A 23,787-nucleotide genomic window follows, 5' to 3' on the forward strand; every position below is an offset into this window, starting at 1 on the left:
TATAGCGCAACCAGGAGGCCGATTTGTGCAAAACATATTTTTTGACAGTACTCCTACAGATTGTGTCCAAAAATCGCACAAATCGGTACACAGTATCTCTATAGTCATTTAACGAAACTGTTTTTTCAGATTTTTTATATTCCATCTTGATTGGCTAAAAATGGCTTCCAAAGTTTGCAGTAGTGCTCCGTTTTGAACAAAATGCCTCAAATCATCAACACAGCATGCAATTACCTTGAAATTTTGCACGTACATTTCCACTATGCCGAGGAAGAAATGCCAATTGAATATTTTCAAATCAGCCTCATGGTGGCGCTATAACAGGCCGATTCGTGTTTTTACCTATAACTGCACCGATCTGTGTACAACTTTGTAAGCGCACTCCCTAGACGTCAAGGAAAAACCCTTGCCCTGCATTTTTCACATCTGCCTTTTATAGCGCCACCAGGAGGCCAACTTATGTAAAACATGTTTTTTGTTTCCGCCGGAGGCGGAGAGTATGTTTTCGCTTCGTCCCGCCGTGTGTTCACCTCCCTCCTAGCCAAGCTAACATTGGTCAAGCTCCACGTGACACGTGTCAATATGTTGACACCAATGCCTTTGATTGGCTAGAGGGACGCATGACGAAATACAATCCTATAAATAGGTGTGTCACTTCAAAAAGCCATTTATGTTTTTTGAAGTGAGGTAAGACAGGATCAATCAGTCTTGATTGGAACAGTACCTTCCAGTACAAACCACCCGTCCGTGCGTGTGTGTGTGTCCCTCTGAGAACACCTAACATTGGTCAAGCAAAGGCGCAGAAGGCCAAAGCTAAGAAAGCATACTCATCTACAACAGTAACACAGAAGAGGACTATAGAGTTGAATTGATCCCACAACAAGGCCAAAGTCTTAATACTGTAACAATTGGACACCTTGATCAAATACATTATGTAGCACTAGAGAAAACTGACATAGATCAAACACACCAATCAACTGCTGAAACTGTTCAAGACAATGAAGATGAAGAAGACAGACAAGCATTTGAACAAACCAGTCAATTACGACGACTCCCATATGACACATTGCTTCAAGAAGAACATTTTTTAGATGCAGACACTACATATTCAGTCGCCCCTGCAGAACACCAAAAACCACGCGCATTCTACCAAGACGACCCGTTCTACCAAGACGACCCGTGCTATTAAAATAGCACAGGTCTGCTGGCGGAGACTTGTGCTCCGAGGAGCACATTTTCTAGTTTTATATTACTCCTTCCGATTTTATCCACATTTCACGCAAAGCGCTACACATGATCTCTATAGTCATGTGATCAAGACGGATATGTTAGATTTTTCATATTCCATCCTGATTGGCTAAGATTTACATCTAAAGTTTTCAGTAGTGGCTTGTTTTGAACAAAATGCCGCAAATCATGAGCGCAGCGTCCGATTGCGGTCAAACTTTGCACGCACATTCACAATATGTTGAGGAGCAAATGCCACCCTTTTAACATTAGCCTTTTATAGCGCCACCAGCAGGTCTAATTTAGCAAAACAATTGTTTTGAACAAAATGCCGTGTCCGATTGCCGTGCAAGGCCTAAGAAGAAATGGCTACCTTTTCACATTGGCCTATTATAGCGCCACCAGGAGGCCACAATAACTTACCTGACCTGGCGGAGACCTGTGCTCCGAGGAGCACTTTTTCTAGTTTATATTGATATTAATGGGTGCAAGTGTCCATTTCAGGAATAGGGATTTCACTAGATGACCACCCTTAAAAAGTTAAAAAGCAGGTACAAAGGTGATCTGGATTTCCTCCCTATAAGCATGTGGTATTTTTCTCCTTCCTATGAAACATCTTTCTGAACTTTCTGTATATCTGAATTCCTAATATTCACCATTGTGATGGAGAAAACATTTGTGGTTGTTGAACTTCTCATTGATATAGTTTATTATTTGGTCTAAAGTTTAAATAACTCAAGACCTGACATAGACCTATGAGACACAGAGAGCAGGAACATCCTCAAACATTTAAAATGACATTCATGAGAAACATTAGGACAGCCTTGTTCATTTGTAGCAATTTTCAGATGATCTTGCAATGTACTTAAAGACATTTCTCATTTTATTTAGAAGGATCAGTCTGAAACCGAAGCCTATTTGTGTCTCAACTAATCACAAGTAGAATTTTACTTAAGTACAGTACTTGAGTAACTGTACTGTTAATGTAACTACATTTCTTATTTCTAAACTAAAATGTTTTCAGATAAATATTTTAGTGTACTCTTTAAGTTTAAAATGAGTAATACACTGTCTGGACGTCATCTTGAATGAGATTCAAAATGGCGTAGCGCTGTATCATTTAAATCAGGTGTGTTTGGAGGAACATGCAGCTATGGGGATCACACAGGTGAATGAAATCAAGATTCATATTTATGCACAAGTTCTTGATTATGTCAGGAAGTCATTCAAATCGGCCTTTTAGGGCCTTTTGACATAAGAATACACTCAGGTCATTTGCCAAGTTTGACGTTGGTCTGTTGGACAGTTCTCAAGATACCTGAACTACAGACGTACTTAAAGTAAATACATACATACGTACAGAGATTTTGTGCATGTATTTTGTGCCCATATATGGAGATATATGTACCTGTCTGTACTTGTCCCTTTTATGCCCATATAAGGGGATCCCTAATGTCTTCAGTATATTATGATCTATATTGAGTGTTTGATGGTAGTAACAGCCTTGTATGTGTGTGTGAGCTGAACTTCAGAATCTTAAGAATCTGTCTTTGTTTTCTTTCTTATTTTATTGTATTCTTGTAGTATTTTCTTTCTTTCTTTTTTCCTTTCCACCTCTTGGGTCACTAGTCCAAAACCCTGACAGTCCATCACGGTCAGGTCCAGGTTCTCAATCCAGGAATAATGTATATTGTAACGTGTTTTATTTCTTTTTCTTTTTTTTTCATCTGGTGTTTCATTCTTCATTCAGACTGGCTCACTGCTGGTTGTCAGAGAGATGCTGTGAAGTTCTGGCCTCAGCCGTAAACTCTCATCCCTCCCTAAGAGAGTTGGACCTGAGCCTCAACATGGTGAATGATTCAGTTCTGGAGAACTGCATGTGAGTAGACTTGGACTGTGTCCATGTTGGATAGTACAGTGAATGTCCAGTGTTCCCCTCATGTGTCCCTTAACGGTGTATTCACTCTGTCATAAATAGATGCAAATATGTATGTATATTTAGTTAATACTTTAACCAACTAACAAGTAATATCTGTGGGGTTCAGGTCAGGTCAGTTGTCTGGTCAGTTAAGCACAGTAATACCATGGTCAGTACACCAGTTACTAGTAGTTTTGACACAGTGGGCAGATGCAAAGTCCTGCCTAAAATCTCCTGGTAGATACTGTGTTGACTCCAGTGTGAAGCTTTCACTGTCAGTGATGATTTTGGGTGCCATGTCATCTGGTGTTGATCCACTGTGTTTTATCAAGTCCAGAGTCAACACAGCATCTATCAGGAGATGTTAGAGGACGTTGTGCTTCAGTATGTTGACAAGCTTTATGGAGATGCTGATTTCATTTTCCATCAGGACTCGGCTCCTGCCCACAGTGTCAAAACTACTAGTAAAGTTACTGACCATGGTATTACTGTGCTTAACTGACCAGACTAGTGTTGTCACGATACTGGATTTCTAACTTCGATATCGATATTTTGAAAAATATCAATATTCGATACGATACGATACAATTCAATACAATTCAATACAAAAATAATTGTACGATACAATTCGATACGATACGATATTCGATACGATATTCGATACGATATTCGATACGATATTCGATACGATACTCGATACCACGCAACCACAGGAATTCAGAGTGCAAAATGTTTTCTTTTTATTTAAAGAAAAACTAGGAACTAGGAGGTAGTGCATTTTCACATTTTAGACAGTCTGGTGCAATCAGTAACAATGCCCAAATAAAAAATAAAAAAATAAGCCTGAGTGACACATTAAAAAGCAGGCATTTCAAGTCAAAATAAAGGCAGCACAAAACGGTCATAGGAACTAGGAGCCCTAGGAGGTAGTGCATTTTCACATTTTAGACAGTCTGAGTCTAGTTAGTGCTTAGTACAAATACAACAAATCAATTAAAAGAGGTGCAATCAGTAACAATGCTCAAATAAAAAAAATAATAAGCCTGAGTGACACATTTAAAGGCAGGCATTTCAAGTAGAAATAAAGGCAGCACAAAACAGTCAAGAGCAATAGTACTGTACTACTACAACAAATGATCAACTGTGTGAAACAATTCAAACACATTCAAAAGGTAGTTAAGGCACTTGGCAGCACTAGAAACATTTTACTGAAATTGAAAAAAAAAAAACAAGGAAAAGGGAAACAGTGCAACTGCTTATTGCTTAAGAAGTACAAAAACTTCTCTGTAGCTAGCTTAGCTAGGTAGGTTTATCATCTTATTCTTTTCTTCCTCTGGCCCTCTCAGATTTTTTGCTAGGAACACCAACATGTCAATGTGCTCCTCTGTAAGTCGTGCCCTTCTTGGACTGACAATGAGCCCTGATGTACTAAATACACGCTCTGATGCTACACTTGAAGCAGAGATACACAAATACTTTTTGGCAAAGTGGGCAAGGTAAGGTAACAATTTGTCGTTTTCTCCCCACCATTCGAGTGGGTCCTTTGTTTTTTCTTCACAGATTCTGTCATATATCATGAACTCTTTTGTGAGTCCTACAGCAGCTTCCTCCTCGTCTTCGATATTTTGACTCTTTTTTTCCCCCTGTATGCTGAATAGCAGTCCCTTCAGATCCGTTTTCTTTTTCTTTGCTGGCTGTGGGGCTTCTGGTTCTGGAGGAGGTTGTGCTGTTTCTACTGAATTGCCAAGACTTTGTTTTACCTCTTCTTTCATAGTAACAAAACTGTCCTTGAACCTTGGGTCAAGAAACGTGGCTGTGTTCAGTAGTAGCTGCAGACTCTGGTTCTCATATCTTTGTTTGAGATCCCCTCCAATAGCTTCTTTAATTTGACGTTTTAGGTTGCTGTCACTTTCCTCAACTGTCAAATTTTTGAATATTTTCCAACATAGGGGAAGGACAGAGGAGAGTGTGGTATGTTTTTCACCACTAAGTGCATCAGTGTAACCACTGAGGGGGCTCAATACCTCCTGCACATACTGAAGAGCTACAATGTCCGTGTCTCTGGGCATGAGGTGCCATTTCTTCCGGTCCTCGGCTAGAACGGCACAGACTGCTTGCTGCTGCTCTAAGTATCTGTTTACCATTTGGTATGTTGAGTCCCAGCGTGTGGGCTCATCGTGGATCAATTTGTGCTCTTTTAGGTTCAGAGGTAATTGTTTTGTCTTTAAGTTTCGATACATCTTTGGAGACCTGCTGAACGCAGAAATAGTCTTTCTTAATCTCGACAGTACTTCAGGCACACGGCCTACATTCAGGCCCCTGCCCACGGCAAGGTGGAGGTTGTGGCCAAAACAGGGAACCCATGTGAAGGAGGCAAATGCCTTCTTATTGTTTGAGGCATTATCAGTAGTAATACCGGCCATATCTGACATGTCCAGCTTCCATGTTTCGTGTACCATCTCCTCCAATGCCTCCTTCAAGCTGTCCCCTGTGTGATCCGAGTGCATCCCAGCACAGCCCAGACACCAGCTCTTCATCTTCCAGGACTCTGTTATGAACTGTATAGTTACTGCCATGAAACAGGAGTTGGCCCTGCTGGTCCACAGGTCAGTGGTGCAGGAGAAGAAGCGATTCCCCACAAAACTGTCTGTGACAGTATTTTTTATTTCATTGTACAGGGCTGGGATTTCAGTGTCCATGAAATAATTACGTGATGGAAGGGAATATTTATTGTTTAACTGCCGAAGAAGCTGTTTGAACCCAGGCTTCTCTACAGTGTAAATAGGGACCTGGTCCATGCAAATGTAAGTCGCTACAGCTCTGTTGATCTTCTTGGCCTCTTGCGAGTCTTCATCATACTTTTTTTGTCGATCCCAGGTCTCTCCAACACTCGGCTGTGCCAGTGGACAGTGACTGGCTGCACGTTGAGTTTCAGATTGAAGCTCAGCATCTCTCTTGCGCTGAAAGAAATATAACAATCTATCTTTAGAAGTTTTATAAAAACTGTTTTTTGCTTTTAATCAGGCTTTTATAAAAAACTAACTATTTAATACTATTATCTATCTTATTCTTATCAATTAATCTTGAATGAAAAACAAAGTAAGTATACATTAAACTAAAGTAGTGATGTGCTATTGTGCTTACCTACAATACTTTATTTGTGTATGTACTTTCTTTGATTTATTTCTTAGGAGATTAATTTGATAAGATAACAAAGTTATAACTTATATTGAATGCCTGATTCAAATAGAATAACTTAGATGCTGTTGTGTGTGTCTCACACAACAGCATTGGTTGATATGAATAGAAACCATGATGAAGCAGTTAGTTGACTATGGTGGTAAAAAATAAATGATTAGATTTGTGCTTAGCAGGAGCAGGTTACAGCATTTAAAGGGATATTTCACTTTCAAATAAAATAAACATTTAAAAAATATATAAAAAATAAATGAAAAAAGTAATGGAAAAATCACGGCCCCCTCACGCATTAGAGTGTCCTACTAATGTGTGAGGGGGCCGTGATTTTGCCATAACTTTTTTCATTTTTTAACTATTTATTTTTAATGTTTATTTTATTTGAAAGTGAAATATCCCTTTAAGTTATTCTCTTTCAATGGCCTTTATAATAACGTATCTTATCAATTAATCTTAAAATAAACCAAAGTATACAAAAGTAGTGTGTGTCAGACTCACACAACATCATCTAAGTTGTTCGTTTCTTTTTTACCAGTCTACTCCTGCATTGGTTTGAGGGTTTCTATTGATATGATAACTAATGCATCCGGTCTAAGGCACGCCTACTCAAACTATTTCTGTTCATTTCCACTCCCCCACCCACACACACACAAACTGAGAATCGTTTCCGTATCCTCTCTCTAGAACGGATATGCACTGCAGTTAGCTTTAGCCATCATCGCTATCACTAACAACAACAAACACGTTTACTGGCCTCGCGGGCCGATTTTAATGACTCATTTATGGTACAAACCTCTCTGAACTCCTTGTATAGGTCTTTGTGTTTGTCCTGGAGGTGTGATGCAAGGTTGCTCGTGTTGGCTCCCTTGCTCGGCACAATGCGTTTGCATCGCTTGCACCTCGGTTTGCTCGTGTCCTTTGGCTGTCCGTGTGCATCGGGTTCGAATCCGAAGTAGTTCCAAACTACACTTCTGGCGTTCTTTTTGTCAATTAAAACGGGCAGCGAAGGTCCTGCATCTGCACATGCCATTTTAAGAATAGAAAAGCGACTCGTACACCATTAACTTTATACTCGCACCAGAGCAGTAGCACACTCACATGGCTAGAGAGACAGAGTGGAGAGGGGAGGGGCTGCAGCCTGCATGCATTGCGTTCCAGTCAGGCTGCGCCGTGTGTGTGTGTGTACTACTGGCCCCGGCTGGCGCTGTTGCGCAAGTGTTTTCTTCACCAACGGCAGAGGTACAAACGGAGTATCGTTATAACAATTTTTTTTTTTTCCCCTAAAAATAAATAAATAAATAACATTCTGTACATTTGTGGTTGAGAAATAAGACATATCAAGATATATCTGCATAGTAAACTTGCATTAAGAACAAGATATATCTGCATAGTAAACTTGCATTAAGAACAAGATATATCTGCATAGTAAACTTGCATTAAGAACAAGATATATCTGCATAGTAAACTTGCATTAAGAAGGGATAAAGGAGAGTGGAGTGCTAGGGGTTAAGGTGGAGTCTGAGGAGGTGATGAGATCCAAACTGGGCAGCAGTGAGTATGTCTGGATGGGCTGCAGGGCCAAGATAATGATAGGAGAAACACTGTAGTGTCAGGTAGTGGAGACGTTGTGTTAGACAGTTAGACATTGATGCATTGTTGTTCTATTTCCTACAGTGTGAAACATGGAGGAGAAGAATGTCTTAATTCTCGACTCATTACTCAACTCAGTACAAAATGTGAGTATCTGTCTGTCTGTGTCAATAGAGCACCGAAGTCTGACCTAATTTACACATCCTACCTGGGTCGCGTTCCTCCCCCCCCTCCCCCCCGTTCTGAATTCCCATAGACGTGTTTAATATCGTGTCAAATAAGAACTGCGTTCCAAAAATAGTAACTAATGTTATACTTCCGCCGAATTAGTTTTAATTCTCGCCAGAAACAGCCTGTATCAAATATGAGTGACTGACTATCATAAACGATACAGAGCCTTTTTTTTGGACCACAATTCTTATATGAGACGATTCTAAGATGACCCATTGTTATTCTCCATAGAGAAATTACTTTACGACCCAGGGGATGAACGAGTGACGTCAGGACTTCTGTACTCTATATCACACATTAACATTTTATACACTGTTTTACAGTGGTGTAAAGTAACTCAGTACATTTACTCAAGTACTGTCCTTAACACATTGAGTGCCAAGAACGCATACTTGCGTTCTTTGCGTTCTTTTGAATCCATCACTTGTGTGCCAAGAACGCATTGATGCGTTTTTTCAAAAAAAATAAAAAAAAAATATATATATATATATATATTTTTTTTTAATTTGATTTGACCCAAAGACCAAGGAGATATGATTTTTTGAAGATTTATACTCCCATCCACTTCCTTGTTAACTTAAAACTTAAAAATTCTGTATCTCGGCTCCTGAGTACTTTTTTTTTCTCAATGAAAAATCTCTGGCATAAAACAGCTAAAAAAATCTGAAATAACTCTGGCATTCAATGTGTATACTTTTGAGGATTTTTTTATTTACCGAAGTATTTACCATTTTCAATACTTTTACTTCTACTCCATTACATCTCAGAGGCACATATTGTACTTTTACTCCACTACAATTATTTGGCAGCTTTAGTTACTAGTTACTTTGCAGATTTAGATTATTATTACAACACATGCATGAACCACTTCAGCCCTATATATATTTCGGCCATTTGAAAATAATAGAGTACTTTTACTTTCGTTAATTTGAGTATATTTTGATGCTTATACTTTTGTACTTTTACTCAAGTAAATTTTGATTACCTGACTTTTACTTGTAACAGAGTATTTCTACACTGCAGTATTGATACTTTTACTTAAGTAAAAAATGTGAGTACTTTTTCCACCACTGCTGTTTTATAGTGGGTTGGCCCCTCCCCAGATACTGTCCTGAAAACTCTTCAGTAGAGCTTCCAGGGAATTCAGGAGGTTTCTCTGCTCTTGGCCCGGTCCTTAACCCATTAAGACCTGGAAAGCCTATACGTTGTTATACCTTTAAAACCGGGAAAGCGTCTGTGTCATTTTACATGTTTCTATGTATATATTAACATGAATCTTTTTATTTATTTTGAAAAAAACATTTAAGTTTTTCAGAAAACTAAGTTCATGTGGGTTGACAGAAACAATGGGCCTCATTCACTAACCTGGTCATAAATAAGGTGTATATCCTGGTCATAAATAAGGTGTATATCCTGGTCATGAATAAGGTGTATATCCTGGTCATGAATAAGGTGTATATCCTGGTCATAAATAAGGTGTATTTCCTGGTCATAAATAAGGTGTATATCCTGGTCATAAATAACATATGTATATTGGGATAAGTCAATTCTGACGTGTGATTCATGAAAGAGGGTTCAGAGACGTGATTTGTGTGGATCACAGGTGTATCACATTTGTGTTCTAAAGTCACTAGTGTTCTCCCGTGTAGATCCTTTGTATTGTTCCACGCCCCATTTAACACCATAAAAGGCAACCAGAAATAACCCACATGAAGAAAAAAAAACGCGTCAAGTCGCACCACATTGACAACTTGTACATCTGTTCTGTCTGGAAGTGAGTCCCTCGATCGCACGATGGATCAGCTGAACGTTAATAAAGTAATGCTCTCATAATGAGAATAAGAAGTTACAATGTTTAACCCCACCACCAAATAATAGGTTGATAAAACGTGGAAAGGATATTATAGAAGCGTTTTCTTTTAAATAATGCTTGCATTTGATTGAGGAAACAGAGATCCGATCACAGATCACACTTTATTGATTACTGAGGATAAATCTTTAGGATTAACAACATATCCTGTCCTACGTCAGAATGGTGAATGGATATTATGGACACAGCTAGATTTCATCCATACTATATCCTCATCAGATGATAAGACATAAGCGTGATGTGATGTGGTCAATTAGGGATGTTCCGATACCATTTTTTTCAGACCGAGTACGAGTACTCAATTTTCAGTACTCGCCGATACCGAGTACCGATACGAGTACTTTATGTTTCTTTTGAGTAACCACTTATTTTACCCCCTTTTTCTCCAATTTCATTTCATTCTTATGCCTTGTACTTGTTATTTTAATAATAATTATTGTTAAAATTGCGTTAATAACTGTCTGTTTACCTGGTTAATAGTAGCTCTGGTCACTCTCTGGCTCTGGTCACTTTTTGGCCAGAAAAGAAGATATTTCACTGGAAGAAAAAATCTGGTCAATAGAACAATTAAAACAGATCTGTAGAGCAGTGGTTCTCAAACTGTTACATGTCAAGGACCCCCAAATTGACCCCTATTTGAAAATATATGCCAGGGACCCCATAAGAGAAGAATATTATGGCTCTAGCAGTCAATTCCCAACCATTTTAATTTCAAGGACCCCCAGTTTGACATGCATTAGGGCTACGGACCCCCATTTAATGGCATTTTTATCTCATGGGACCCCAATTTATATTGTGAAATCCATGGTAATTTAACTCTGAGAGTGTACAACGGGTCCATTTGGTTCCATTTTTACACTCTCAGAGTTACAGACCCATAAGGGTCCATTTGGTTCATAACTATCCATCATTTAGCTGGGGACCCCCTGGGGGTCCCCGGACACCACTTTGAGGACCAATGCTGTACAGGGCACCAACATTTTTTTTTCCTTCTGATGAAATATTTTATTTTCTGGCCAAAAAGTGTATTTTAGACGCGAGGTGGGGGGCTCAGAGTGTCCCCACTAAGGAAAGAAGGCTTTCAACTCCACAAAACCCTCTTTGTTTTGGTCAGTAGCGAAAGTGTATTTTAGACGTGAGGTGGGGGGCTCAGAGTGTCCCCACTAAGGAAAGAAGGCTTTCAACTCCACAAAACCCTCTTTGTTTTGGTCAGTAGCGAAAGTGTATTTTTTATTTGTTTTACTAAGGACGAGCAGCAACGTTAAGGAGAACTCCTTCTAACGCTAATCAGCTGTCCTGTCCTCTTTCCATGTATTAGCGCCGACTCATACTCTACGCTTGTAGATCTGCTGTTTTCAGCGTGCGACACCGTCGTGCATAACGAGCATAAATGAGGCTTTTGTCAGACACGCTATGGAGCAGAGCTAGGTTAAGAGCATATTTCTGTAGAAGCAGAATCAAAAATATTTAAATTAGTCAAAATTATTCGGAGGAGAAGATAGACAGTGTGTTTGTGGCTACTAGCTGCTGTACCGTTCCATTCTGACCAGTGTTGCCAAATCCGTTTATTATAAGCGACTTTGGTATTGTTTTTCTGTAAAGTAGATTGTACATATTGAGGGGTCCTTCCTCTTGGCATGAAAATGTTTGAGAAAACATAAAACAATATTAGACATTACAGTTTGACTGACCTGCCTTAGTTGCTTATTTTGGCCTTATTTTTATAGACCTGGCTGCTTGTTTCTCTCCAATAGAATCTGGCAACACTACTGGCTACGGCTAATAATAACGCTAGCTCCGTCTGTGAATAACAGAGCCGGCTCCGGTCTGTGAGTGTGAACCATGCTCTCTGACTGGACGGTGGACAGAACTTTCGGTTACAGTAAAATCCATCTAAAAGTACCACCACACAACTGAAAAGTATCGCGACTATGACCACAAGTTAGAAACTCAAAGTGGTTATAACTTTGAGGCACAGCTGTTAACAATGCGATGTTAATACCAGCGGCCGTCATTGTTTTGGTATCGGGTAAAAGTATCGGGAGCTTTACCGAGTACCGATTCGAGTACACAAGTAGCGTATCGGGCCCGAGTACCGATACTGGTATTGGTATCGTAACAACCCTATGGTCAATATTATAAATTAATAGCACAACATGTTGGCATGAAAGTCCAATATGTGAAACTGTGGCCACATTTGCAGAAATGGAAAACACACAGAGGGACCTAATAATTCAGCTCTAAATGTGTCAACTGAAAAGAAATACAAATCGGTTGAATTTGCATCATGTCTACCATATGCATCCAAGCAATAGATCTTTGACATATGTTTTTTTAATGTGTTGACACATTCTGGGCACATGAAAACATTATTTGAGGTTTGGCACTATTGTCATGGATTTTTCATGAAGAATAAGGCATTCTAATAACATTATACGAAAGGTTTGAGGCATATAAGTCTGTTCCTGAGCAGACGTGAGTTTGAGTGTCCGCCCAAATTCACGGTCAAAAAAAGATGAATGAATACTGAACGTGTGAAGTCACGTATATGCACATAAGTACAAAATATGTGAGGACCTGAGCTTAGTGAATGAGACCCAATGCCTCACAACTCCTCACAACGCCTCGCATTGTGACACATTGTGTGCTTGTAGATCTGCAATATTTAGAATAAAGCCGATCTACAAGCTCACGTGTCACATTTCGACCCTATGTCGCACAGTATAAACACATTAACACTTGCGTGACTAAGCCATCAATCTGACCGATTTTGAGAATTTAAAGTGGATTATCTTCTCTCATGAAGCTCTGAGAAAGTTCCCCTTTCATGACTTTTCCTAACTATTTGTTTCAAATCATCTCTGTTTTTTTCAGCGAGTCTATGTTGCCATGTCTGCTTATTATAAGCGACTTTGGGCTTGTTTCTCACGTCTTTCTATTATTATTATTATTATTATTAGTATTATAATTACCCATATAATTACATTATAATGGTAATAATTTTCTACTCCACTACAGCTCAGAGGCAAATCTTGTACTTTTACTCCACTACAATTATTTGAAAACTTTAGTTACTTTGCAGATATAAATATATTTTCATACTTGTTTAGATTAGAGCTTCATGCATATCCTTTTGTAAATGATTTTTTATTAGGTAAATATTTATATAGAAAGGTCTAACCAGGGACTGGGGTTGCAAATTAGCCTCGGCTATAAACCCCATTCATGCCTCACTGTTTTCTCAGGGCACAACGACGCATGCAGTAACATTTTCATAGACCTGACTGATTATTTCTCTCGCAAAATTTGGCAACCCACTTCACTGCAAAGCGGTGGAAAAAGATCGGATCTACAAGCATACAGTTTGTCACGCAGCAACTGTTTTATGCTTGAAGATCAGATATTTTGCGCAGGATTGAGCACATGTGTGAAGCATACCGATGTGTTCGCTACAGATCGCGCTATTTTCTAATGCTGTGCCAACAGATCTGATCTACAAGCATAGGGCTTGTCAGGCAGCGACTGAGGAGGAGAGGAGACGCGTTTGTCAGCGACGTGGACAGCTGATAGAATGAGAGCTTTACGCTCAGACAATAATGTGAATATTATTATTATGAAAAATAATAATATTGGTTTGTCAAGAGATATCCATGTGTTTTGGACAATGGAGATAGTCACGTAATTAGACAGTGGCTTCAGCGTTCATATAGGCTCCATGTTTCATTCAAGAGTTTAATGTGACGCTACAGATCGCGCTGTTTTATACGCTTTTTTTTATAAAGATTTTACATACAGAATCTGCAGTTACCATTACAAGTTAGCCTAGTTTATAATGTTTCTGCCTGCCTACAACAACAACATATGTGAGCTCACTGACTGAGCAGAGTGCAATTGAAATGTTAATAGCTATTTAGAAGACAATGGAACCCCCACTGTGTGGGGGAGAAGGTGTGAGCTCGTCTGGAGCACAGAGGGGAGACAGTGACCAATAGAATAGCTGGAAAAACTGTCTTTTTGACCCCCAAATCCCCCCAAATCAGGCAGTGTGTGGGATAATGAAACCCCAGTCATGCTAGTGTTAATAAATGTTTTGGGCTTTACATCTCATTCAACCTTAATATGCAAAACCTACAGCTTTTTGTTTTGTTTTGTTAAAGGGATAGTTCACCCAAAACATTTCTTTTTTTCTATTGATTAGTCACCCCATGGAGACCTGAATTCATGGATATTTTTTAGTTTTTGTCTCATTCCTATGATATGACAATAATTTGATGACCAGCGGACCGGTAGGCAGTTCTGGTAGGAGACACAAAGGAGACTCTTTGTGTCTCCTACCGGAACCGCTGCTGGTCATCAAATTATTGTTTTAGGAATGAGACAAAAACTAAAAAATGTCCATGAATTCAAGTCTCCATGGGGTGACTAATTGATAGAAAAAGGTCATTTTGGGGGTGAACTATCCCTTTAATGTTAATTATGTCATCATGAATGATGGCACAAGGAAGGTTCATAACTTGTCTGTAATGTATGTGTGTCACCAACTTTCACCACTTTATCCATTGCAGACACACAGACATAAAATAGCCTGATTATGTTTATAATTAACGGCCAATTAAATATTATATCTGTCATGACGTGTGGTGAGCTTTTAGATAGACTATTACAAATAAATACAAATTGCCGATCTACAAGCTCACATCATGTTGGGTTGTGAGTCTTTAATTACATCGGCTATATTACAAGAATGGGCAAAAATAGCAGATCTACAAGCTCGCATGATATGCATGCATATGATGCGCTATGAGTTGTTAGATCGGCTATATTTCAAAAACAGCCGATCTACAAGCTCACAGTAGAAGATCACGCTCATCCAAAGTAATTTAAAAAGCCAGATGCAGAGCAGAACTCTGCACTGGAATAATTATGATCCATAAGTTAAATGGTTTATTACCATCATGAATGTGATGTTTAAAGCCTGCTGGATCTTCCTCAGACCTCAATCCTACATATCATTTAAGGAATGTCTGTCTGTCTGTCTGTCTGTCTGTCTGTCTGTCTGTCTGTCTGTCTGTCTGTCTGTCTGTCTGTCTGTCTGTCTGAAGTTCTTGGTCCTCCTCAGTGGCTGAAGCACGTGGCCATTCATCATTAGTAAATGCCCACTGTGAGGAAGTCTGTTTTTCACTTTATCAAAATTCAAGCTGTTTATCAGCCTTTTATGGAAACGCTGTCTAACTCTTAAGGTCCTTACACACCGGGGCGATTTTTTTCATGCGAATAATACGTTTTTTTTTTAAACCTTATAAAGTCAATGCAAGCGTCCACATCAGTTTCGCGAAGCGAAAAAGCGTCTTTTAATTATTCGGAACGAGTCAGAATTTTGCGTATATTCGCATATTCGCCGGTGTGTAAGGACCTTAAGACCGCAGTTTGCGCCGTTACTGCACATGCCCAATACAGGGTTGCCAGGTTTCGTGAGAGAAACAAGCAACCAGGTCTATGAAAACAAGCCCTAACAAACGGAGCCCAAGTCGCTTATAATAAGCGGACATGGCAACATGATCATCTGCAGCCTGTCTGTTCGCGTGTGTGTGTGTGTGTGTGTGTGTGTGTGTGTGTGTGTGTGTGTGTGTGTGTGTGTGTGTGTGGTTAATCTCACCTCACTTGAGAAATACAAGAAAGAAATACAAAGTAATAGAAACCAAAAATAAATTATTTGGCAACATACATACAATTATACAAAAATACAAATACAACAATAGATACACAGTATGAATACTAGAGAAAACACATTTTAGTATAAAATGGTAGGTGCAAGTGTGTGAGTGGGTGGGCGTAAGAGTGGATGTCTCTGGGAGTTGTTAAATTTGATTAATCAAATGGGCTTTTAGCTTATATTTAAAATGATTTGGCAAAGCAGCCTTCGATGAGATTTTAATATAGCTGTTCCATAGCTGAGCCCCCCTATACCTGATGGAAAATTGACACAGACCAGTACGGAACTTTGGGATATGTAAATGATTTGCCTGTCTTGTATTAAAATGGTGTACATCACTGTTGAACTGGAAGAAGGCTTTACAGGGCAAAGAAAATGAATCTGGCTGAAGCAGTATTTTGAAAATAAAGTTACAGGTTTGGTATTTATGTAAATTAAAAATGGATAAAATATTAAGTTGTTTGAAAAGTGGGGCAGAATTAGCAGACCAATCACTACACGTAGCAATCCTGCAGAATCTTTTTTGCAACATATGGAGTTTGTTTAGATGTGAAGGATAAGTAGCTCCCCAAATGATATTGCAATATATAAGATACGGATAAATTAAACTATAATAAAGGGTTAGGAGACACTTATGATGAACACAACTACGGAATTTGCCAATAATGCCGACAGATTTAGATATTTTTTTACAGACATGGCTAATGTGGCTTTTCCAGCTTAGTCTTTCATGGATAATTACTCCAAGGAAAGTTGTTGATGAAACCTGAGTGACTGGGTTATCTCCTATAGACAGACAGGTGTTAGATTTACAATATTTTTTGTTTTTTGATGTAAATATAATAAAATTTGATTTTTTAATATTGAGAGATAATTTGTTTAATGTGAACCATTTTGAAATATTTTCTAAATCGTGATTAGCTTTTGCCATAAGAACAGAAAAATCAGGATGTGAAATAAATAAATTTGTATCATCTGCAAAAAGTACAGGAAACAAGGAGGACATTGTCATTGATATAAATAAGGAATAAGAGTGGACCTAGTATAGATCCCTGTGGGACCCCACATGTTAAAGTGGCACTATCTGATGACCTTCCATTAATGATAACAAATTGTTGTCGGTTATGAATATAATTGTAAAACCATGTATGAGTGATTCCAGCAAATCCATAATGTAACAGCTTTTGAAGTAAGATGTCATAATTAACAGTGTCGAATGCTTTGGATAAGTCAAGAAAAATTCCCAAAGCATATTCATTATTATTGAATGCAGTATGAATTTTATCAACCAATTGAAGTATGGCCATTTCAGTAGAATGTTTTTTCCTAAATCCATATTGGTGTTCATACAGAATGTTACACTCCTGCAGATGTTCCATCATTCTGTTATAGACCAACTTCTCCAGGATCTTAGAGAAACATGGGAGAACATAAATAGGGCGGTAGTTGCTAAATACACTACGGTCTCCAGCAATTTTAAGGTCATTGGGTATTATTCCAGTTTCTAATGATTTGGTGAAGATGTGGGTCAAAGGCTTAATAATTGAATGACTAGTTTTGATGATTAGGTTAGACCTGACCTCATCATGACCAGCAGCTGAATCTTTCAGACACATAATTATATCTATGATTTCCTTCTCAGTAGGAGGCTTGAAGGTCTGAACAGAAGGATGGCAATCTGTCAGAAACGCAGATGGAGACCCGGCCATAGGACTTATCTTCTCTGATAGAACTGAACCAATATTGACAAAATCATTGTTAAAAGCACATGCAATGTCAGATGGATCAGAGTAAACTCTATTTTCATCGATAAATTGGGATGGAAGAGTGGCTGAAGCCTTTTTCCTATTTAGAAGCTGGTTGATGACTCCCCAGGTGGTTTTGATGTTATTTGAAGCCTCATTGAACTTGTCTGAAAAGTACTTTTTCTTAGCAATTCTAATAACATGATTGTATTTATTACGATATTTCTTATAATTTGCTATATTTATTGGGGTTGGATTACAGATATATTTCTTATACAACCTATTCTTAGCTTTCAAAGATTTATTGAGATCTGGTGTAAACCAGGGTTTTCTGAATGCACTGACCTTATTTGCTTGCTTATTAACAAGAGGAAAGCACCTATTGAATACAGAGTTAAAATACTTTAAAAATGACTGATATGCTTGTTCAGCATCATCATGAGTGTATACATCATCCCAGAGGATGTCATCAATCAGCTCCTCAAACCGGTCAATGTTTCTTTTGTTAAACACTCTAAACCTTATAACTTTGTCAGTCTCCTGATAGTTTGCTGAGGTTATTGATGTGAAGTGAAATACAGGATAATGATCAGATATATCAGAGTGAAAGACACCAGATTTCCATACATTATTGAGAGAGTTGGTAAATATATTGTCAATAAGGGTTGCAGATGAGGCAGTCACTCGAGTAGGTTTAGTAATTAAGGGGTATATGGAATTTGCATAGAGAGTATTCAAAAATTCAGCTGTGAGTGAAGAGGACTCACTGTTAAATAGATTGATGTTATAGTCACCCAAGAGGAAACATACTTTACCTTCTCGGTTAATTTTGTCCAAGACACAAGCGAGACTAGCATTGAAATGTTCAATGTTTGAGTCAGGGGGCCTATAAATGCAACCTATGACAACACATTTACCATTAAAAATGTCACAAGAGGGTATTTCAAGAAACAGCGATTCAACATCATAACCCTCAGAGTTTAGAGCAAGATCATCTCTATGTTTGAATTGATATTCATTGTGCAGGTATATAGATACACCTCCACCAGATCTTGCCATTCTACAATGGTGTATAGCATTATAATTTGGGATGTCAAAAAGAGATGTCAACCCATCAGTCAACCAAGTTTCAGAAAATGCTAAGACCGAAAATTCATGATTTAACAAAGACAAAAAATGATTAAGTGTCTCATAATTCTTTGAGAAACTACGGATGTTTAAATGAAAATTAGAAAATAGCTTAGGTTGGATAATTAAGGATAAGGATAATTCCTTTTTAACAGGTCGTTCATGAAAGTCCTTGCGGTCTTGTTTCCAATGAGAACCTGTGAGCAATTGGGGTTAAGAGTCTTGCTCAGGGACAAATTTCATATCATCGGCACATATGCTGGGATAGCCTGGAATCGAACCTGGGGCAACCAGGGCCAGCTGGTTCCCTAGGCGGGCTCACTAACCACTCAGCTATGGCCGCCCCCTTTTAAGCCGTTGGGGCTTTGGAATATCAAGTAGTAGACTATGAAATTGATCTATACTAAAGTAGTCACAGGATAGTGACTCAGGAATTAAAGAGCTAAAGAAATTTGAATCAGGATCAAGAGAGCCCATAAATTTAGAGTCGCTACGTAGGCTCCAATCAAAGGGATTAAAATGCATAAGATTTGAGTCAGTTGTTAACCTAAACTTGCATTTTATATCCTCAACCAAGCCATCATCATCAATATCATGATATGGGAATATGGAGACACACTCAGAACAAGTCCAAGAGCTCCATTTATTCATTTCATATTCATTTATAGGTGAGCATCTCAGATGGTAAACCTTTGTACAGCAAGTACAACAAACAGTTGGGTTAGAGAGGATATCATGGCAGTGACGACAGTGAGAGCTGTAGTCCATGAAAGGGTATAGAAGTGATTAGTGAATTAAACCAGGAAATATATTCCCTTACTCAAACTTTTTCAGTTCATCCAGGTTCCGAACTACTACCATCTTGGCTTGCTCTGGGGACTGGCCATTCAATTTAATAAATACTCTACAATTTGCAGTCCAGGTTCCCTGGATCTTGCCTTTCTTTTTGAGGAATCTTGCTTTCCTAGCAATCTCACCATTTTTCTTTGTCAGGTGCTCATTCAGGTATACCTGGGATCCTTTAAGGTTTTTTCCCTGTCGCAACAGTTCCATCTTGTGCTTCCTGCTGTAGAACCTCAGGATGACAGATGGATTATCCATTTGATTGACTCGTCTGGATTGCCCTTCCACATCTGTTTGCTTCCTGCGAGGCAGGGGATGACAAGCCTCAATCTTATTTTTGTCAATGATAATGTTCCTAGAGTGGAGAAACGCCACCACCTCCTCCTCCACTGTGACTCTCTCCTCCTCACTAGGCTCCATTTCATGACCCATGGCCTGGGCAGCAGCCTTGGCATAGGTCTTTGGTTTAATGTTCAGTCCTGAGACAATAATATCATTAAGTCTCGAGTACTGCTCTAGCTCATCAACCCTATTTTCCAGTGTGTCAATCCTGTCATTTTGTTCAGCATTCCGGGTTTTCACTTTTGCCATCTCTTTAACCAAGCTATTTATGACCTCTTGTTGATTAGATATTTTATCAATAGTATTTGAGAGTAGACTAATAGTCTCCTTCAATTCATTCACCTCCACATGGAGTTGTTTCAGAGTCATTGTAGCAGATCTACTGTATATGGTACTTATATAACAGCAGAGGGTTAGAAATCCACAACCAGCCTACTCAGCTCTAGGCTAAAAACGAGCCACACTGAGCAAAGCAATCTTAAAAGTTAAGTATAGCTTATCTGGTGGTGACCTCCAGCTGAACAGGCCTTTGCCTTGTTTGGATGGTAGCTGTAGTGGAGGTAGCTTGGCTGGTCAGCTGGGCTTCTCCAAAGGTCTAGGCCTGCTCGGGTGGTAGCTGGAGTGGAGGTAGCTTTGCTGATTAGCTGGGCAGCTCCAGAGGCCTGGGCCTGGCTTGGATGGTACTGTAGCTGAAGTCAGAATCAGAATCAGTTTTATTGTCACATCACAGGTTTACAAGGTAAAGAAGTGGGTGAAATGAAGCTGTAGTGGAGGTAGCTTGGCTGGTCAGCTGAGCTGCTCCAGAGGCCTGGGCCTGGCTAGGATGGTAGCTGGAGTGGAGATCCCTTGGCTGGTTAGCTGAGCTGCTCCAGAGGCCTGGGCCTGGCCAGGATGGTGTCCAGCTGCCCTGGGTAGCTGGGTAGCTGGGCATCCACTTCTGCAATGGAACCAGGCCTGGCTTGTGGTAGTTGGCCTGGTGTTAGCTGACCTGCAGCACGCTCCCCTTTCAATCAGCAATTTCACTTTTGGTTGCAATTTTAAAGAAGAGTAACTAAATAAAGAACCTAAAATCCACTGGTAACCTTTTGGTTGGTGAAATACTAAGGATTTCTTAGATTTTTAGACAGATAGACAGACAGTTTCACAGCACTGCAGCACTGTCAGCCATCTTGGATGTGAAAACAAACAAACAAACAAACAGGGTGTGAGTTTGTAGATCAGCAACATAAAACAATCTGATCTACAAGCTTACAACACCTAGCGTTGATAGCTTTATTGATATTATGTGTGTGTGCGTGTGCGTGTGCGTGTGCGTGCGCGCGTGTGTGTGTGTGTGTGTGTGTGTGTCAGTCAGTGAATGATGTATGTAATGTTTACTGTGTTGTTTTTCTCATCAGATTTCCATCCTCTCACACTGGACACAAACACAGCATGCAGATACCTCTCTCTGTCTGAGAACAACAGAAAGGTGACAGTGAGACATCAATTATATCCTGAACATCCTGACAGGTTTGATGGAAAGGCTCAGGTTCTGTGTACAGAGGGTCTGACTGGACTCTGTTACTGGGAGGTAGAGTGGAGTGAAGGGGTTTATATAGCAGTGACTTACAGAGGGATCAGCAGGAAAGAAGGTGGTGGTGACTGTAGGCTTGGATACAATGACAAGTCCTGGAGTCTGCACTGTGGTGGTGGTGGTCTCCATGGTAACAGTTACACTGTCAGACACAATAGTAAGGAGACTGTCCTCCCTGTCAGTCCCTCTGACTCTAACAGAGTAGCAGTGTATCTGGACTGGCCTGCAGGGACTCTGTCCTTCTATAAAGGGTCCTCTGACTCACTGGCACACCTGTACACCTTCCAGAACACATTCTCTGAACCTCTCTATGCTGGGTTCAGGTTACCCTACCCCCCCTCCTCAGTGTGTCTGTGTGAGCAGAGATAGAGTCTCTATGTGAGGATGACATCAGGTCACCATGGTTACTCAACATGTTTGAGTGAGTGCAGGTTGTCATGGTTACCACTGTTGCCAGGATACTTTGAGACTAGATGAGTCTGACGTCATGGACTCCATATTTGGGCATGAGTGACTCATCATGACATCACGGTGACATCATCATGATGATGTAATAAGCAGCACAGTGACAGTCACACATTAAAGCTCCTGTAGAGTTTTTACCTTTGACCCCTGACCCATAAGACAAGAAGCTCGCAACACATTAGATTATGACACACTGTGAGCTTGTAGATCTGCTATTTTCCAATACCAAAGTAATACACGGTTACAGTAGTTACACTGAGTTTGATGCTATTAATGCATATTTAATAATTTAGCTTAGGACCCCCTGGTATCCCCTCAAGGACCCCCCGGGGGCCCCTAGACCCTACTTTGATAACCAGTGGTCTCAAAATCAGTTTAAACACGTTAACCCCCTTTATACATTGGCTATTTAAAAAAGAAAAACATTGGATTTTTTATATATTATTTTTGATAATTGTAACAAAATGTTGTTCGGGGGTCCGTGGCACAAATGTGTTCAAATGGGGGTCCCTGGCACAAATATGATCAAATGGGGGTCCCTGGCACAAATATGTACAAATGGGGGTCCCTGACACAAATGTGTTCAAATGGGGGTCCCTGGTCAAATCCATATTAATGTCAAACTCTATGGTATAAAATGAGTCATCACCACAGGGAGCTTTAGATCTTAGATTAGATTAGATAGAAGTGAACAAACCTCCACTCCATACATTTATAAATATGTATCATAAATACTGTCCATCAACACTGATGATGATGATGTAAATATCAGTGTCATATTGTGTCTCTTATGATACAAACTCATTTTATGTATATTTCATTTTTGATATTTTTACACAAGAATAGACTGAGGAAAACTGTATATTTGATCATGTAATTCTCACAGTATCAATACTGTTTATTGTATATAAACCTTTATACTTAACCAGTTAACTCTGTATACTTTATTGACTGGAGTCCCACAGGATTTTGTAATTGGTCCATCCCCCCCCCCCCCCCTCTAATATCTAAGATCTACGTCACAAAGCGACACATTGTGAGCAGTGTTCAGTGTTCATTATTTGTATTACATGTTTTTAACTTAGTTGCATCTTTTTTCCTATAAGAGGGTTTAGGACCCATCTGTGGTGAAAGTTTTTCTTTCCGTCGTGAACATTTGTCTTTCGCTGTGACGCCATGCTGTGGAAAACACGCCCATAGGCTAAGCTTTCCAGGGTGTGCTGTGATTGGCTAGCGAGACACATGATGAAATTAACTTCAAACTTCGCAGACGCACTGTGATTGGCTAGCGAGGGCATGATGAAATTAATAATAATGTAAAAAATGTAAGCACGTCACTTCGCAGGACGTGCTCTGATTGGCTACCGAGATGCATGATGAAATTAATAACTCATAAATAGCACCGCTCACTTCACACTGGGTGTGATTTTTCAAAGTTTCTCCCCAGTTTAGTCGTCATGCCAATGAATTCCTCCCCACACACATCTCTGTGTTGTCTCCTATTGGCTCACCTGCCAGTGAGGAGCCCCCACCGGCAGGACGTAGGGCCTTCGTCCCACTCCTCCCGCCCAACACTCCCCTCTTCATCTTTCTGCCCATGGCCATGCAGCAGGGCTCATCAATGTGTCCGTGGTAAAGACTTAGATTCTCTGTTTTACATAACATTATTGTTCTTATTTTGATCATAAGAACCAATTACTGAACGTCAGTCTCCAGGTTTTCTTCAGAATATGTATGACACTGATTTACTACGACACTATATGACACATTATGAGTCCACTAGTACTAGTGGTTCTCACACCTTTTATTTGCAGGGTCCAAGGCAAAATACATATGATTTTGGGGGTCCTTGACATGGAAAAGTTGGATCACCACCGAGCAACAAACTGTAAGGATTTGGAAAACAGCAGATCTACAAGCTCATAGCGCGGCACCCGGTGCCGCGCT

General features: G+C 39.6%; 1 protein-coding gene across 21 annotated transcripts in view; it reads left to right on the forward strand.

Moving 5' to 3' along the window:
* Positions 1-23,583, forward strand: part of LOC308095000 (NACHT, LRR and PYD domains-containing protein 3-like) — a 59,607-nt gene extending 36,024 nt beyond the window's left edge. For 20 of the 21 annotated variants that reach the window (XM_080441860.1, XM_080441849.1, XM_080441864.1 and 17 more), the window contains 4 exons: positions 2,978-3,106; positions 4,492-4,641; positions 8,015-8,076; positions 21,200-23,583. In XM_080441860.1, coding sequence (XP_080297986.1) covers positions 2,978-3,106; positions 4,492-4,641; positions 8,015-8,076; positions 21,200-21,744 — 886 coding nt within the window. In that variant the 3' untranslated portion in view covers positions 21,745-23,583. The remainder of the gene's footprint in view (positions 1-2,977; positions 3,107-4,491; positions 4,642-8,014; positions 8,077-21,199) is intronic. The other variant, XM_080441853.1, reaches the window with a different exon arrangement.
* The last annotated feature ends 204 nt before the right edge of the window (positions 23,584-23,787 follow it).

The sequence above is a fragment of the Gymnoscopelus braueri genome, assembly GCF_963280865.1.
Source record: "Gymnoscopelus braueri genome assembly, chromosome: 11".
Classification (NCBI taxonomy): domain Eukaryota; kingdom Metazoa; phylum Chordata; class Actinopteri; order Myctophiformes; family Myctophidae; genus Gymnoscopelus; species Gymnoscopelus braueri.